The sequence below is a fragment of the Punica granatum genome, chromosome 4, assembly GCF_007655135.1.
Source record: "Punica granatum isolate Tunisia-2019 chromosome 4, ASM765513v2, whole genome shotgun sequence".
NCBI classification, from domain to species: Eukaryota; Viridiplantae; Streptophyta; class Magnoliopsida; order Myrtales; family Lythraceae; genus Punica; species Punica granatum.
The window spans coordinates 4,162,867-4,180,680 of NC_045130.1; the positions used below are offsets into that span (position 1 = coordinate 4,162,867).

Here is a 17,814-nt window from a genome sequence, read left to right on the forward strand (position 1 = left end):
GAATGTTGTATAAATTATAATTCATACCATTGTGAATAAATTTTTTTAATAAAAAGAACTTTTAGATTAATTATTAAAAAATATATATAGTAACGGCATACGAAATTCAGCGAAATCTTACTTAAGACTCACAAGAGGTGGCAGGTGAGGTTGAGAGCAGAGGTGTGTTGGTGGTGGTAGGTAGGATTTTTTTTTCTTTTTTTCCTTTCGTTTATTTATTTATTTATTTTGTTGAGCAAAGCATGGCGGTAGATATTTGAATTGGTAAGAGTCCAAGAGAGGTCTATAAGATACAAACTTTAGCCAAAATAATAACCAACTCTGCATCAATACATTACACGCATTGCTACCATTTTGGAAGGCATCAAATTTCCCAACTTATTTTATGGCATGCATCACCTGGCATCGAAATATAAACCAAATCGGCTCGTTAAAGAATAAAACTTTTGTAATCGCGGACTTTCTCCATTCACAATATTCAAACCCGAACATTAGTTATGAGAAGCTCGGTAGATTTTTCGGCTTGTAGGTTTCACATTTCGAAGCTACGCCTTCTTCTGCTCCAAGAACAGAAGATTTTGTCGTCTAAGGGATGCAAATCCGAAACCAAAGTAGAAGGCCGAATAAAATAGTTGGATGCTCAAAATTTATGGAACATACAGATGTACTATCATTTGACAATTGATTGAATAGTTATAGCCTGACGTATTATGAGCTCGCTACATTTTCAGGCAGCTGATGAGAACGAGAGCTTGCCCATAATGTCCAATGCGTGCGATCTATCAGATCTGAACAGATTCGATCCGCGTCACATGAATCAAAGTATCACTTATTGAACCTTAGCTGATAGAAGTCATATATCCCTCGATGCGCACTTTGTCCCCGTCCCCACGTTGTCCTCTATTCTGATACCAGCCTTGCACTGCAGCTGAATGGATCATCAATATGGGGTCCGCCTGTTGTATGGCCAATTCAACACGTTACACAGTTAGAACCCAAGCCGGCCCAACGAAATAAAGATTGGAAAAATCAATTAAACGACTTACTCTATCTTAGAGGATCCAGTTTCATTCTAGTAGCGGATTCATAATTCGAGAAAGCCCAGCACCATAGCCTTAAATTATTAATATAAAACAGGCCAAATACTCATGTAGACATGTTCATGTTCGACACAGAAGTTTCATGGACTTACTTTACTGTTGGTTCCCGACAAGCATTCTATTTAATCATCTGCACGTACTTGAAGAAACCGTATTCCTCGTGCAAGTTTCCCGGCATTCTGTGGGTAGCAGCCATCCCTTGGAGTCGAAAGGATTCGCTCGATGCATTTTGGGAACCCATAATTATCTTTGACAATCTGCAAAAATAGAAAGGATGCAAGTTAAAATTTCTTCGGTAGGTTTTAGGAGGGAAATTCAGCAAGTCTGGAGACATCGGGACAAATGGGTAGAGAAGCATACACACAATAATTGTGTACTGAAATAGTTATTTGAAGGATCCGCATCGAGGAAAAATAGGCAGGAACTTTGATCTCCTTGGTGCTATGAGCAGGAATTTTAAGGCATGATTAGGGCATGGAAAATCAAGCCGAATGCCGATCATTGCACCTGTTCCTTGGATCCCTAAGGAAAATGTTTACATATCACCTCCCCAATATTGTTATGGAAGTATATGCTATAAGAATACTTTGTCACCAGTAGTCTCTGCAAGAACAAGAACCAGCACTAAATCTGTGAAACCGAGTTCGGTCCCTCACAATGATTTCCCGATTGTATATCTTAGAGACTAGCTTAATCACAGCATGGCAATCTCCACATATCCTCAGGTTCTTAATCACTCTGATGGGATTACCCTCAGGAACGCTTATCAAACCAAAAGCAACAGCCAATTTCTCGCTATGATAATATATAGCGTTCTCCTTCTCCTCTTGTCCAATGTCATGCAGGACAAAATCAGTTCCAGCAACACATCCATACTCCCCAACCTTGGCCTTAATCTCATCGAGCTTCCTGTAAATTTCCCGATAGTTTTCGTGCCTCTGATCTCCATTGTTGAACTTGTGTATGAGGCCACCCACTTCAATGTAGCTGAACCCAGGAATCTTCTTCACGTCCTGGTCCTTCATTGCCTCCCTCACCCTCCCTACATCATTCCACCTTGCACGAGCTGCATAAATGTTCGACAATAGCACGAAATCCCCACAGCTCTTTGAACCCATTTCCACCAAGTAGCGAGAAGCAATCTCTGCCATCTCCACATTCCCGTAAGTCTTGCATGCACCCAGAAGGCTCTGCCAAAGAACTGTATCAGGCATCATCGGCATGGAGACGATGATATCATAAGCTTCCTGAATTCTCCCTGCTCGGCCTAATAAATCAACTATGGTACCATAATGCTTGACGTTTGGCACAAGTCCGGAGTCAGAAATAGAGTAGAACAGCCTAAGACCCTCGTCCACTAATCCCGCATGGTTACATGCACATAGTACGGCAAGGTATGACACTGCATCGGGTTTAGCTCCACCCTGACCCATTTGCTTGAAAAGCTCGATGGCCTTATACCCGTCTCCCTGCATAGCGAACCCCATTATCATTGTGTTCCACGTTACCAGTTCCTTCCTACATGGCATAGAATTGAAGACCTCAAATGCCCTATCGACAAACCCGCATTTCGAGTACATATCGATGACCACATTACAGACTTGGACGTGGGCATCGAGATTCTCGTTCCTGATGTACTCATGGACCCTCTCGCCCTCTCCTACCGCACCCAACTGGGAGCAAGCAGAGAGGGCCCCGAGGACGGAGACTTCATTGGGCTTCAACCCTTCATCTGTCATCCTCTTGAACAGGGCCACCGCTTCATGGGGTTGGCTCCCCTGGGCCAACCCGGTGATCAGCGCATTCCAGGACGCGATATCTCGCCTCGGCATTTCATCGAACACCTTCCACGCAGCGTCCAGGTCGCCCATCTTCGCGTACCCATCGAGCAGGGTGGTGAGCAGCAGCACGTCAGCGTAGAACCCGAAGCCCAGCGCATGGGAATGAAGCTGAGCGGCCTCGGCGCGTGCAAGAGCACGGGCGCAGGCCTTGAGGGCAAAGGAGCAGGAGAGCGCGTCAACCCCGCGGGGGGAGGTCCGGAGGGCGGCGACATACCAGTGGAGGGAGCGGAGGGGGTGGGGGCTGAGGGCAGTGCCGCGGATGAGGGCGTTGAAGTCGTTGGTGGAGGGATAAGGGGTGTGTTGGAATATGAGGGAGGCGAGATGGAGGTCGCCGAAGGTGGAGGCGGCGCAGAGGTCAAGGATGCGGGCGCGGGCGGCGGGGTTGGAGAGGAAGAGGCCGGTGGTGAGGAGGTGGGAGTGGAGCTGCTTGACGTGGGAGAGGGACGCGCACTTCTTCAGCACAGCATCAAAATGCATCTCCTCTCTCCTTTCCTTCCGTTAACGTTGGACTGAAGAGAATATTAACTATGTTCCTTGTGGCCGCAATATCTACAAGGCTGAGATTAAAATTCGAACCGAACGTGACATGAACTTACTAAAACTAATCAGAGGGTGAGACAGGTGCATGGATATATCGCGACATGAACTTACTAAAACTAATCAGAGGGTGAGACAGGTGCATGGATATATTATTCTTGTATCCTGAGGCATGGGTCAGTTCGGTGAGTAAATCAATTCAACGTGCCGACTATTTAGAAATAATTCAATACATGTCACTTTATTAACTATTAAAATTTATATTTTATTCGTTCACGAACCCCTCTTGTAATTAAAAAGAAAAAATAATCCATAAAAATGTATTTCAAAATGATATGAAATCCCACATTTCCATTATCGAGCTCATTGAAAAAGCAGCATCACCATACCGAGCATTACTTCTATGACTGAGATGACCAATGTGTCATGTCCGTGAATTCATTCCCATGAAAAATTTACAGTACAAGCTTGAACAAAGATTTTACGATCCCATAGTAAGGATAATTTTTAGGAGGATAATTAGGAAAAATTAGCAAAACTTAAGCTTGCAGTTTAACCGAGACGTCATCGGAAGAAACATAGATCGAGCAAAATTGTCCAGTCACAAGTTCTTTAGGTTCGTTCAGCTGGCTTTTCAGAAGAACAGAAATGGAGTTTGATATCACTATGGAGGAATGAAGCCGGCATCTACAGTGAGCGATTGATGGACTAGTACAAGAGAAGCAACGTATTTCTATAGAAGAAAAATTACACAAAATTTTCTCCCTCTACCCAGATAACCTACAGACAGATCTCTGAAGAGTTGCACAAACAAGATGATCCTCATGAGAACTGCAGGCCGGATCCCAATCTTCATGATTAGTTCTCCCAGGCATAAAAAAATATGATCTTGAGCCTGCATAATGATGAATGACAACGGCGTGATTTTTGCTGCATCATAGATTGGCATTTCTAAGAGGGCTGCCACTGATCTCTTCGGAGCTTCTGCTGAAGCTGGAGCACTTGCTGCTGCTGCTCGGGTGGCAGAGAACTCAGCTGGTCGGATGTCAAGCTCATCACTTGCTGCAGTAACGCGGATTCTACATCGGGTGGGAGCTGTGGCTGGACAAAAGAGACCAACAACCACAAGTCGAAAGATTCAGGATGGTGTTCGAATTCTATTAATCAGCATTTACACAGTAGAAAAGAAGGCAGTAGGTTCGAGTATCATGGTAATTTATACTGCTATTCTTGGGTTCACTCTCGCAAGCTGATACAACATCATGTAATTTGCACAGTTCACTACCTACATCCTTCATAACTAAAAGCTAGAATCATCTGACATGTTGAGCACATGCCCCAGGGTAATGCTACTCTAGGTTCGACATTTGAGCCTTCCTCTCTCTTTTGCTTAATCATCCACCAACAAGACAAAATTCATTCAAGTAAATCTGTAAACCCTCACTCATTGGAGTGGGCTCAAATGGCCTTTTATAAAGATTAAAGATTAACATTTTCACAACTTAACCAAACGACCTCCCAAGCAATAAATCTTTTGGTTAAATGCTAATAATGGTGGACATGTGCAACCAATTGATTACATCAACAAAAGCAAACCAATTAATACCTGAGGTATCTGTTCTTCAAGATACTGCCCTTCTGGCTTGGGAACCGGCGTGAAGGATGGTGGGCCCACTGGAGGGGCTCTAGCTCCAGCAGCAGTATCTGGCCCTCCATTCGGAAAAGCAGCTCCTCTTCCATCTTCCAATTTCATCAGCTTAGAGGGACGGCTACTTTGACCATTCATGTTAAAAGAGGAGCCCTGTGGTATTTGAGATGATCTGGCAGCAGCATCATTAATGATTCTCCCTGGAATGCCTGATGATATCAAGGAACCAGGCTATAGATATAAAAGAACTTTAGTCAGTGACAAATTGCCATGATACAAAAAAGTCAGCATGAAAAGAAGAAGAAAAATCACGCAAAAATATTGATAACCAGCCAAGCTGGGGAAGATGCTAATAATGTTTAATGAATTGGGTTTGATTTGAATAGAAATTCATATTTTTTCCATCAATGCCCGGGCATGTGGCAACAAATAATCGGAGGGGCAGCTAAGGCATGCCAGCTTGTTATGCATACAATGAAGAACGTATTGCTATTAAAAAAAGAAAAAACAATCAAGGAAATATAAATCTCCCTAAAAATAAAAATATTTCCCCTCGAATTTTCCTAGCCAAATGAACAGTGAGTGCTTCTCACCAGTTGTATTAACCACCTAATACATTTAAAGGACTCTACTCAAGATAATCTAACAGCACATTCTGCCACAGATATTGATAATTTCTATGAGGTACCAGTGGCACTTCTTAAGATTTATGATAGGACTTCAAAATCACGGCTAGAAGCGGAAACGGCAGGAAACAAATTTCTTGGTCTGCCCTGCCTTGTCATGCATGCATATGGGGCCAAGATTAGAGTTCTGACTAACTGGCAATGACCAAAATAAGGCAACACAACACCTCCTTTCCATACTCTCAAGAAGAAAAAAGATAGAATATAATTGCAAATAACAACTATTGTGAGGGAAATCAGTTTAATTTTGGCACCTGAAAGGCTGCGTCCGATGTGGAAGGACGAGGAGGAATAAGAGAAAGGGCCCGGTTGCTTGCAGCAGCAAGCCCCATCGAAGGATTATACCCCAAATCTGCAGCTCCGACCGGTCTTGGATGTTGAACTGAAGATGATTGCGTCTGCAGGTTTGCTGAAGAGACAGTTGCCACAGGACCCACCGGTCTGACAGGTATACTACTCAACGCTCCTGAAGGACCAGGTAATGTTCCCTGTTGAAAGGTGGGTGGTTGTGGCAGCTGCACCTGTGGTTGCATTGGAGCTTGTGAGGACCCAGAAAACTGGTTAAGCCCAAAGGAATTTTGAGGCACACTAGGAATTGGTTGGACTTTGGGCATCAGACCAGGCTGGGTCCTCTGCGCAAGTGGGGGGAGTGCAGACAGAGTCGGGAAAGCTTGCTGCTGACTCAGCTGAGCATCTCTATGAGCAGGTTGTGAAGGTTGAATAGGAGCCTGCCTAAGATTTGGCATCTCCAACTGCAGGTATTTGGAGAAGAACATAAGTCATTTTCTTCACAAAATAAACTGTGAAAAGAACAAAAACCAGGTACAGAACACTTGACATGAGACTAACCACTTGTGGAGGCACCAAACCTAGCATTATCTCTGCCTGCAAAGAGAGGAAAAGTTGTAAAATCCCATTTAAGGAGCCAGAATTTTCTTTCAGGACAAGTTATTGGTGTCAAATGGTGACAACAAATAGATTCTGAATGACAAACAGAATGTGAGCTAAAACACAAGATGAAGGAGCTCATCAACTAATTGACAAGCACCTGAAACAGAGCTTTGGACAACTGTGGTCTTGCAAGTAACAGCTGCCGGGCTGATTCTTTATTTTGCATAGCCATGCCCTGACATCGCAGATTTGGAAGAAAATAAGAGGTGGAATTGCATATTAATCTATCAAGAAAGTTGAGAAAATCTCCAGCTATACACTTACTTTTAGCTCCGTCAAAAGTTCAGTCAGTTGGTTCCTAGATAATTTTGCTAACCGAAGTGTCAACGGGTCATTGGCCAGTGCTGACTGCTGAAGACCATTTTGATTCGGTAGCATACTCGCCTGAGGACCACCAAGAGCTCCGGTCATAACAGCTGCAGCAGTTATAGCTATGTGGAGACCGATGGGCTGGTTATGAACAGATTCCCCATGACCTGTGAGACCACCAATTTGTTTTTGAGGATCTATGTGCATCCATCACCACAAAAAGAAGCAAGTCCAAGATTATGTCCCTTCAACATTAGACATAGGGAAAAAAAAGAATCATAAATTGCTTGGCAATGCTTAGGAAATTTACCAGAATTTGCTGCCAGTCCAGGTCCTCCACGTCCCTGCAACAGGAGCATAGCAATTTTAGTTCCTAATCTTTGCAAATACAGTAAACAGAGAAGCCAGCAGCTACCATCGTGCCTTACGACCATCCAGAAAGATAACAGATGGCCTATGCAACTTCAATGCATGTAATTTACCTGCTCACGATTCCTATCGGAACCTTTGTCATTTTCAGCAAAATCAACCCGTAACTGCCTGCCATTAATCTCATACCCCTGAAGATTACGGCGAGCACTCAATGCCGTCTCTTCATCCTTGTACTCGCAGAAACCATAACCTTTGGGTTTACCAGTTTCTCTATCAATGACCAATCTGAAACAAAACCAAGTGAAGACGAATTTACAGATCATTTTCTGTTGAAAGACAGTGGCAAATTGCTTATGACAGAAAATTTGAAATGTATTCCTATAGTGATCTTCCGGGTTAAATATTGTATTAACCATTGAGAGTGCTGCAAAATTTTGATTCTCAAAAGAGACTACAATGAACAGACTTCAGACATGCAAAAGTTATTCTATCATCTGCAATGTAAGGCTCATCAACAACTTGGAGAACCCAAATATGCTTATCAATTCCCTTGAGGAGTGATACAATCTACAGGTATCAATGCCCATTAAAGACCATCATCCATGACGAAGACAATTATGCAGGACCAATGATTAAACAACTTAACGTTGAGAAAATCAAGATATAGAGTCTTCATCCGCCTCCAAGTCTACCCTATATATTGTGTTATCCTTTTTCCCCCCTTTAGTCCTCATTAGGAAGTCTGACCTATTTCTCTCCGGCGACCAAAGTCGACAAATTCTTCCTGGCTTAGTTACTGTTACTGACACAGCACGAAAGATGGCAAACAGGATCAGGCTTAGAAGAAGGCCATATTTAACGTACTTGTCAATCATAAGAAATATCCTTGAGATGAAAGTTACAGTGCATGAGGATCGATTGGGTTACTAGCATGAAGGATTTTGAGGCTAAAACAAGTTTTGTGGCCAAAGGCACTAATTTTAAGTCCAAATTACAAAAGGGCTACACAAACAAGCAATAGAAACAGTAGGTAACGTTGCATAACTCCAAATGAAACACACGGACCTGAAGGATACAACAGGACCAACCTCCTGGCAGATTTCTATGAGCTGCTCCTCTGTGGCATCATAGGGAATGTTTCCAACTGAAAGCAAAACAAGACAGTTAAAAATGTACAAGCATCATCTTGAAATCCAAAACAGTGAAAAGCAAGAATCTTTATCAATTTTCAGAACTTCATGTTCAACCCCACCAGCTCTATCAATCGGAACAACGTCTCAACACGACCAGAATCTCTAACAGAATCCCAATCTAAATTAAAGGGCACGTCAAAAGATTCAAACTTTAGACTGGAAGAACAGTTGGAAAGTCCAAATTTCCGAGCTAAACCCAATCAAAAACAGCAGAAGGAGTACCGGAACCAATAGAGAGAGGGAGTACCAAAAACGCAGCGGTGCTGGGAAGAGGCCATGAGGTCAACAGGAGCAGGAGCAGAAGGTGAAGCCCAGCTTCATCTTCTTCCTTCTCCACATCGCCGCCCGGTCACTATCACCTGTCCCCGCCCAATTCAATCCCCTTCGATGCTTCTATGCTCAGAACTGCTACCGCCCCGTATACGACAGATTGTAGAAGAAGAAGAAGAAGAGAAAATCCAGCTGGGTCGGAATATGTGAATCCGTCTTTGAGCTCAGAGCTCAGCGGAATCGCGGGAGACAGCGACTTCTCTCGACCCGTGTCGAGCTGAAGGATTTGCAGAGAAGAGAAGCTCGGCCCCTCTATCTCTCTCCCTCTCCCTGTAATTTTCTTCTGTTCCTGTTTTTTTTTTTTTCCTTTTACTTACGTTTTTTGGGTATTGAATGATAATTATGATTTTCAAGCGTTCATAAAAATGTTATATTGATCCGAAATGAAGAACCCCTTTTGGACATAAAAAGTTTCATTTTGCTTGTTGCTCAATTTATTGAATTATGTTATTTTTCTTATAATGGAGATTAATAGATCAAATGCGATGCATTGGTTTAAGAAAAAAATAATAATATGCAAAACAGAAGAAAGAAAAATCTCACAGATAAGATTTGTATTCGAAATTTCTATATGAACTTCTTCGTATATTTGTCAAGGTCAAGCTCATTGAAAGTGTATGCATTCGGTTCTTTTAACATTTCACCAATGATACCAACAAAAGTGTTGGTTGAGTGGTAAGTAACTCACTCCGTAAGGAGGAGCCAGGAAGCGCACTTGTTGAGAGGAAGAATAATCATTAATACTCGACCTCCCGACTGGATTAGTCAGATCCCATTGGGCTCTGGATATCAGAGTACACACCGAAAAAAAAACATTTCGCCAATGGTTCTTGGTATACCTTAAAGACATTGATCCTTCGGAATTTCGCATTAAACAACAGCTAATCTTAACTTGATAGATCTATATTGCATCTGAACTGAAAATTTGCACTGTCGAGTCAGTTGCCCAACTCTTGGAGAATGAATCGATCAATATGGTAGAGGAGCTAATAAAGTGGCCTACCGTGTTGGAGAGCTAGTTAGATATCGACTTTGCACATCAAAGTCATTGGATCTAAACCATTCGACTCGATAGTACTGCATCAAACCTCAACTGTCTATTTTGGACTGGCTCGACCATCTTCATCAATTGGTGCATAATAGGAGTTCTGATTCCCTGGCACGAATAGATTGCCAGCTCCTCCATTGAACCAGTATGATCATACCGTACAATCTACGTGAAACAACGAACCTATAACTTTAATTTTCGTCTTGCGATATCTTGAATAATGTTTTTAGACATGTATTGCAGTTTATTTGACATTCAAGCGATCTTGCGCTTGAGAAGCACAAACATCTCGACACCGGGCTTGTACTTTGGGTCCGTGAAGATGGAAGACTCCTCAAGTTTCTTGCTGAACCGCTCAAACACCTGATCGACCAAACCGTCCCCAAACTGCTCCCTGATCAGTCCCTCCAATGTAGCCCGGAAGTGCCGGACCATCATACGGAAACAGATAGACTTGTCGATGACCTCAGGCATCGGCGGGCGGTCGAGTACCTCCATCATCTCGATGCTGAAATTGCCACTCCTCTCAATTATCGCGGTTAACTCCTTCGGGCTTGTGTGGTACCTCGGGAGGTTGAATGAGTCCACCTTGTCTTCGGTGATCATGCCCTGAGGCAAGATTAAGAAAAATTATGAAGTCGGTACTCAGGAAAAACAAGACTGAGAATGCTATTTAAACTCGTGGCCAGGGCCAACCTGATGACCGACCAAGGATTAGCCTCAACCAATAAGTCTAGTACAATTAGTAATCTCAACGGAGAAAAAGTGCCATCTAGAGTATACTAATACCTGATGGACCATGTCCATGAGGGCTGACCCCAAGACGTCTCCAATGGCAGGGAGGGAGCACTGAGAAGGAGGAAGTCCATCTGAAAGACAGGGGATGATAAAGGCCAACAACCCTCCCCCAACTACCTCCTCTCCCCTGGCATTCAGAAACCTCTCCATATCCTCGGAGAACTTCGCGACAAACGCTTCGTATACCTCCACTGGGGCCGTAGCATAGCCGATCCTCCCCTTGTTATAGAATGGTGATCCAGGGTCCACCACCTCCTTCGGGACCTCAGAGAGCCAGTGGAGGGCGTAAGACGAGTGCACAAAGTGGAGGGACCTGCTTGGGAACAGCCTCCCGTGAAAGCCGCCAGGCACACCGGCTGCAAAGTAGCCCCTCTCGCTAGGGAGGGACTTGAAGAGGAGGTTGAAGTCGTTGGAGACGAGGTCATTGAAGAAGACTTGGAATTCAATACATTCTAAGCTGAGGCTGGCGGGGTTCAGCTTCAGCTTGATGGAGTCGACTATGTTTTCAACCGCGATGAAGGTGTTAAGCCCCACTGAGCAGCCTAGGTCCGCTATGGAGAATGTGGTTCTGCCGCCGGGACAAGAAGCAGTACCAGTACCTACGAGTTGCTTCACATTGAGATTCTCGGCAATTGCTCGGGCAATCAGTTCCTTGGCCTTCTCCACTCCCCATCTCTGCAAAATCATGTTCGTCGTAAGAAAGTGAACGGAACGTAAACTGGCATATCTCACGTTAAAAATGGCAGACGAAAGACGGTTTCCTAGAACTAGCAGAGCCTGAGTTTTGTAACCGTGCCTGCAAAGATGAATTATGATGGTAGCTGTATAGGCCATCTCCTCCATTCGTTGGAACTGGTCGGGTCGGCATCTGGGCCATCTCAGCTCCTTTTCCTTCTCTCTGCAGGCTGACAAATTGCCCCGGACTGAAGTAAAGGATATGGAGCTTATTGCAAGGTCCAAAATGAGGTTGCTTCATGGGATTTGATGTCAGGCTTCAGTAGGGACAACAACATAATGTCAGATTTATTTAGAATATTGTTTTGCTCGTAGAATTATTGGAATATTGAATATGAAATCAGTTTCTGTTGGCTTGTAGAAATATTAGAATATTGAATAAAACCAAGGCTATTCTAAAATTGACAAACAACATGTTGCAACAAGGTGAAATGGATGTTTAACTCTTGATTGCTATGATATTTCGATATGAATAAGGTCCTCTGAGATCTGCAGACTAATGTGAGTGTCCTACAGCCATGCCGGAGTTGTCTGATTACTAGAAGTTGCCGGTTCCCCGTTCAATGAGGAATAATCTTCTAGGTCCTGTGCCAGGGGCATATACGCACATGTGAATACCAGAAGAACAGTTGCGCATGATCCGTTGAAGCAAAAACAAGGAGAAGTGGTTACCGGTGATGTACCTGTAAGATTGTTTCACTGGTTATGACCTGCTATATATAAGTGTGCGTGTGTGAATTTCATCGAGTAGCTTAATTAGAAATCGAATGAGTTTGATTCCATTACAAGGAAGAAAGGTTATGTCTTGCCGTTGGAATCAAGAGACATCTTCATTGACCTTCCCGCCAACTTCTACCTATAAACTTGGCCCCTTTCGTCTGCCCCGACTCTTTTAAAGCTCTTCTCACAACCTGACTATGCATTGACGGGAGTCGGTTTCAATTTCCTTTGTTCAATCGTCAGCATGACACATCAGGATAGCCAGATTCAGAGTGGGGAGATGTCTTACGATTTTGATATGCAGCTCATAGGGAACTTCCTGAGCTTTGCGTCGAGAGGGGATCGGGTGGGACTTAGTCAGATGCTGAGGGAGGGGATTTCCCCGAATGTGCAGGACTATGACAAGCGGACTGCCTTGCACTTGGCTGCGAGCGAGGGCCATGCCCCTATCGTCGAGCTTCTTGTCCTCTACAAAGCCAATGTCAACCCCAAAGACCGCTGGCGCCACACGGTAACCTCAAAAGATCCACCTGATCCCTAGTCCTTTATACCATACTTGAACAGGATCAGTCGTATATGACTTGTTTAGTTGCTGATATTATGTGTTGTATTATATATCATGAAGCCCTTAACTGATGCGAGACACTACGAACACCGAGACATATGCAGGATTCTTGAAGTGAATGGTGGCATCGACTTTATCAACGATCAACCAATGGTATTCGATTCTACAAAAGGAAATTGACCGATTGACAGTGATCTGCTTATAGGATAACTGGTTTGTGTTTCTATAGACAGTTAGAAACGAAAAGGACTCGAATGAGGTGAAAATCGATATCTCAGAACTAAATATGCAGCAGTCTTCCATCATAGATCAGGTACAAAAGAATCTTCTAAAAAAAAAAAATCTCGTCCTTCTCCATCCTCTGGTCGATCATCCACTGAGGTTTCGGTTTCAATGTTTTTCTTTCCAGGGTAAGTATGGAGAATCCGAGAAGGTGAAGTGGCGGGGAACGTGGGTCGTGAAGACTGTTATCAAGAGACAAATCCAGCATCGCGTTACAGTGTGCGTAATGATCACCGGCAGCTTTTCTTATTTGCTCAAGTTGCGTCTCGTATTTTTAAAGAAGATGTACAATTGAAAGACAAGGTTCTGCCTGATCTAGAAGCTCAGGCTTGTTTGAAGTCGTAGTGATGTATCTATTATTCGACGGCTTCAATAGGATGAAGCCCGCAAGTGAGCAGACTGAGATTTCGAGTCCAATTTAGCATGGTGCAGGATATTGTCTGCTAAGGACAACACCCTCCTAAGAGAACTCAGACACCCCAACATACTGCAGTTCCTCGGTTCGATCATTCATGGGGAGGAAATGATCCTCATCTCGGAATATCTACCAAAGGTATGCGCCAGAAAGATTAGCGGTAATGTTTGTTTTCCTAATGGCTCTTTGTCGATAAATAGTTAAATCTTCCATGGGATGAGCCGCGTGGGTTGTTCTATTCGCATCATCATGTATAAGCAGAAAATAGGAGGCCAATTTAGGATTTACTTATGGAATGCTACTCGTTCTGAGATGTCTTCAGGGGAACCTCGATGATATCATGAGCAAGAAAACTAGACTCGACCTACAGACTGCTCTGCGTTATGCACTCGATATCGCTCGGTGAGTCTAATCTAGGTTTTTTTTCCTTCACCAATTATACCTTGGAGCCTGCATCTTGAATATAGCAATATGTGATTCGATAGTGATGACCACATATACTTCCGGATTTAACCTTATAAGTGAGAAATAATTTGCAGGGGAATGAATTACCTGCACCAGCACAAGCCATTCCCCATAGTTCACAATCATCTCAATCCCAGGCAAGCCTTAATTTTGGATAGTTAATGCTCCTCGAAATGATACTATAAGATAATTTCTCGCTCACGCGTGTCCAATCGGATAAATTTCTCTACATCCTTTTCCGAATGCAGGAACTTGTTGCAGGATGAAGGCGGACATTTGAAAATCGGGGAATACTGGGTCCATATGCTGTGCGAGCAGATCCATCCGAATCAAGACAACGGTATTCTATTGTACTCTCCTTGGTTTCATCATTTCCCAAAAGAATCTATGAGTTTTTACTAAATCAAATCAAACCGAATTTTTCATCTCAAAGGCCAAAGAAAGATTAAATCAGGCAGCAGGAGCAGCCCTTCTAGCGACACCAAAAGAGATATCCATTCGTTCGGGTTCATACTCTATCAGGTACACATTACCAATCCCTTCTCATGAGATAAGATTCTCGGTATTATGCGGTTTTGAGATATTGGATTCTGGTAAAAGAGCAGATGCTTGAAGGCGGGCATGAATTTCCCGACTCGAACTTCGACTGCACACACGCAGTGCTGGTCGACTTCCAACCAAAGTTTCAGCATAGCAAATGTCCCCTTAGAATTCAACAGTGAGCAAAATCATTGTCCCTTCTTATTGCTTAATCCAGAACCGAACAAGCAAATCTGAATTAATCAGCTTATTCTCTCAATCGGTTCGTATGCTGCAGATTGATCGAGCAATGCACGAGCAGAACCCCAGTCAAAGAACCTTCTTTTACGTCTGTCATACAAATCCTCGAGGAAGTGTCCGAGACTGCTCAAATGCAGGGAAGGGCTCCGTGCCCAGTTTGCTGAGCCACTTCGAATACACAGTTGTTCCCTCTTCTTCCGATGGTACGATGAATGTCTATCTGTCTAAACTACGTGCATAATAGTCAAGGACCATTTCTCAGACATCCTCGATGTCTCGGTCACCTAGATAAGTTCGCGATAAAACGATGTCCTAGATCATTTTCCTAGACACTTCTCGGCACCTCGACGGGCATGCCCACTAAGACATTGTTAATTTGGTAAGTGGCGTGCCTGCAACTGTCGATATATTACAAGTTCCAGAAGATAAATGTATGTTATGAGAAGAAATTGACAGGAAGTAGAGAGGAATGTCAGGACGAAATAAATAAATAAATAAATAGAAGTGCACCGACGATCCCGTGACGGCAGCGGGGTCAGGCTATTCTATATTTCAGCGGAGACACGGGAACCGACGTCGCCCAGCTCTTCGTCCTCTCCGAACTTAACGGTGGAATTCATGAAGCTTTCTTATCCTAAAGTAACCCCACCGAAAAAAAAAAGTCAATGTTCTTATATTATATATAGATATAGATATAGATATATATTTTTCCTCCATTTTAATTTTCGGGTCAATGCCAAATTTTTTAAAAAAAGAAATTTAATTAATGCTTATATCAGTGATCGAAGTCTATCACGTATTAATAAATACTTCACAAGTTATTATTATTATTATTATTATTTTCTAGACAATGAAATTTGGCTCGACGATAAGACGGTCATGTCTTTCCAAGGTGGAAGCTCGATGAGCTCTGTCATAATTGTTGAATATATAACAGAGATCATAAACTAATATGTATAAGGGAAGTACGGTTAATATCCTACGCATTCTTCCCATCAATAGATAGGCAAATCATTGAATGGGCATTATTAGACTTTTTGATTAAGTTATTATATAAGTTATTATTACGTGCTAATCGACATCCTTTAATTTCATGTACTCAAATCCCAAACCTTATGTTTTAAGGTAGAGAACCCTTTACTTTTACATAAATATATATATATATATATATATATATATTACACGTATATATTATGCTTATATGACCATAAATCACATGCATTTATATTCGCATAAGTTGCCAAAACAAGAGTAAAAGAAAATAGAATAAAATCAGATATATCAGCCACATAATTAACGGCAGAACCGTGACTCCCACTCCATGAAATATCGCATGAAATTTTATTGCCATACCAAAACAATCGAGAAAAAGTATTTCACACTATAAAGGGGTCCCACACGCATTTGTCAGATAACTGTATCTTTATTCCTTGACAGCGTCAATTGATCAAACCATATATACATATATTGTATAAATATATTGAGTTGTGATAACAACTGGAAATTGGTATCACAACGAACCTTTTTTTGCTTCATCCCCAATTATTTTATTTCCTTTTCATTTGAATATTCTCTTTACTTCCAAACTCTCTCTTTTTTTTCCTTATATACAATGCCATTAATTCGAAAATTCAATAGAAACTAACTTTTTAAGTATCGAGTTGAATCGGTCCATAAATTAAAAGAAAACTTTCACAGCGTGAATTTTCTTAACTGATAAAATTCGGACTTAAAATCATATTTTAAAATAACAAACGTCGAGCTGCTTAAATTAATGACGGTGTTCTTTTTTTCCAAACTTTACACTACGCGGAGTACTACCGCAATATTTGTCATAACTGTAAACTATATATATTCTCCTAACTGGCCCGTCACTAAATCTTAATATTTTTTCATATTTCCTCAATTATGATATGCACTTTTACATTATTGCCCCTTTGATTCTTCATCCTCTACATATATATATATATATATGAATGTCTACCCAACTTCTCCAAACCATTGACAGCTCCTCTCTCCGTTAATCTTCAATCACGCCTCAACACAAGCCCCCCTTCCCATCTATATAAACCTTTCTCGAACTTCCGATCGAAACCGGAGTCTGTTAGGTAGCTCGAGCACAAACCCGAGTTGTGTGTGTACGTTTGATATCCTATACTATGGGAAACTACATCTCTTGCACGCTCTCGACTCAGACAGCTTCCGGGAACTTGAGATCCGCAGCGAAGGTGATACTTCCGACGGGCGAGGTGCAGCAGTTCTTCACGCCGACTAATGCAGCCGAGCTCATGCTCGAGACGCCGAACCACTTCCTCGTGAACTCCCAATCCCTACGCATTGGCCGGAAATTCTCGGCCCTGAACGCGGACGAGGACCTCGAGATGGGTAACGTGTACGTGATGTTCCCGATGAACAGGCTCAGTTCCACGATCACTGCCTCCGACCTGGGGCCGTTGTTCCTCAAAGCATCTTCATCCTCTAAGAAGGCGCCTTCCAATATCGGTTCGGGGGCCGGAAGAGTGAGGGTCTCGCCTGAATCTGACGAGGTGCCCCTGCGGGGACCTGACAGGATCAGTTCGGAGGCGCCGAAGCTCAGCCTGGAAGGGATCGAGGAGTTCTCATTGCCGGAGTTTATGCACAGGATGTCAATGAGCCGGTCGAAGAAGCCTTTGCTCGAAACAATAGCCGAAGATGATCAAATTTATTCGAGATGAGCACGAGCAAGTGGAAGCTCGGTTAGAAGACATTTTGTGATATTTTAGTTTTCAATTGTATGAATATATCAAGATGTAAATGTAAATTAATTATCCTATCATTAATTGTTCATATAGGTTTTTTTTCCAGCTTTTTTTTGGGGAAAAATTGATGCGTGTTATTAATTAAAACCTTTCCTGTGTAGCTGCTTAACCAATTTATACATATCTTAATTTGAGCTGATTATATATTTATGTGTGTACTGGGTATCACAATGTTGTTTCGAGTTATTAAAAAATTGTGCAGTCAAATTCACTTGGCATGAAATTCGCTCAATCAACAAAT

At 42.6% G+C, this 17,814-nt stretch overlaps 5 protein-coding genes across 8 annotated transcripts; 2 read left to right on the forward strand and 3 right to left on the reverse strand.

Annotated features, from left to right (window-relative positions):
• Window positions 1-608: 608 nt before the first annotated feature.
• On the reverse strand, window positions 609-3,610 carry LOC116205821 (pentatricopeptide repeat-containing protein At1g34160). 3 transcript variants are annotated; one of them, XM_031538494.1, is made up of 3 exons: window positions 1,465-3,610; window positions 1,193-1,357; window positions 609-956 (listed from the first exon to the last, which is right to left on the reverse strand). In XM_031538494.1, exon 1 carries the CDS (start codon window positions 3,416-3,418, stop codon window positions 1,691-1,693), a length of 1,728 nt encoding a protein of 575 aa, XP_031394354.1. In that variant the 5' UTR covers window positions 3,419-3,610; the 3' UTR covers window positions 609-956; window positions 1,193-1,357; window positions 1,465-1,690. The 3 variants fall into 3 exon arrangements, with proteins under 3 accessions (XP_031394354.1, XP_031394355.1, XP_031394353.1); XM_031538495.1 differs by having other exon boundaries at window positions 1,241-1,357; window positions 1,461-3,610; XM_031538493.1 differs by having other exon boundaries at window positions 1,461-3,610.
• A 416-nt stretch (window positions 3,611-4,026) lies between these two features.
• LOC116205158 (cleavage stimulating factor 64) lies at window positions 4,027-9,281 on the reverse strand. 2 transcript variants are annotated; one of them, XM_031537660.1, is made up of 10 exons: window positions 8,885-9,281; window positions 8,510-8,588; window positions 7,555-7,729; window positions 7,383-7,416; window positions 7,028-7,239; window positions 6,861-6,938; window positions 6,662-6,697; window positions 6,067-6,564; window positions 5,085-5,357; window positions 4,027-4,579 (listed from the first exon to the last, which is right to left on the reverse strand). In XM_031537660.1, the coding sequence occupies exons 1-10, from the start codon at window positions 8,913-8,915 to the stop codon at window positions 4,430-4,432; spliced, it is 1,566 nt and encodes a 521-aa protein (XP_031393520.1). In that variant the 5' UTR covers window positions 8,916-9,281; the 3' UTR covers window positions 4,027-4,429. The 2 variants fall into 2 exon arrangements, with proteins under 2 accessions (XP_031393520.1, XP_031393519.1); XM_031537659.1 differs by having other exon boundaries at window positions 7,028-7,269.
• Window positions 9,282-9,899: 618 nt separating this feature from the next.
• Window positions 9,900-11,507, reverse strand: LOC116205853 (loganic acid O-methyltransferase-like). Its single transcript, XM_031538539.1, has 2 exons — window positions 10,805-11,507; window positions 9,900-10,624 (listed from the first exon to the last, which is right to left on the reverse strand). The coding sequence occupies exons 1-2, from the start codon at window positions 11,498-11,500 to the stop codon at window positions 10,271-10,273; spliced, it is 1,050 nt and encodes a 349-aa protein (XP_031394399.1). The 5' UTR covers window positions 11,501-11,507; the 3' UTR covers window positions 9,900-10,270.
• Window positions 11,508-12,077: 570 nt separating this feature from the next.
• On the forward strand, window positions 12,078-15,548 carry LOC116205698 (integrin-linked protein kinase 1-like). Its single transcript, XM_031538343.1, has 11 exons — window positions 12,078-12,779; window positions 12,894-12,986; window positions 13,063-13,146; window positions 13,243-13,334; window positions 13,548-13,668; window positions 13,853-13,932; window positions 14,070-14,132; window positions 14,244-14,335; window positions 14,429-14,517; window positions 14,601-14,713; window positions 14,813-15,548. The coding sequence occupies exons 1-11, from the start codon at window positions 12,513-12,515 to the stop codon at window positions 14,937-14,939; spliced, it is 1,221 nt and encodes a 406-aa protein (XP_031394203.1). The 5' UTR covers window positions 12,078-12,512; the 3' UTR covers window positions 14,940-15,548.
• Window positions 15,549-16,753: 1,205 nt separating this feature from the next.
• LOC116203141 lies at window positions 16,754-17,694 on the forward strand. The gene has a single exon (XM_031534805.1). The coding sequence runs from the start codon at window positions 16,935-16,937 to the stop codon at window positions 17,487-17,489; it is 555 nt and encodes a 184-aa protein (XP_031390665.1). The 5' UTR covers window positions 16,754-16,934; the 3' UTR covers window positions 17,490-17,694.
• Window positions 17,695-17,814: the final 120 nt, after the last annotated feature.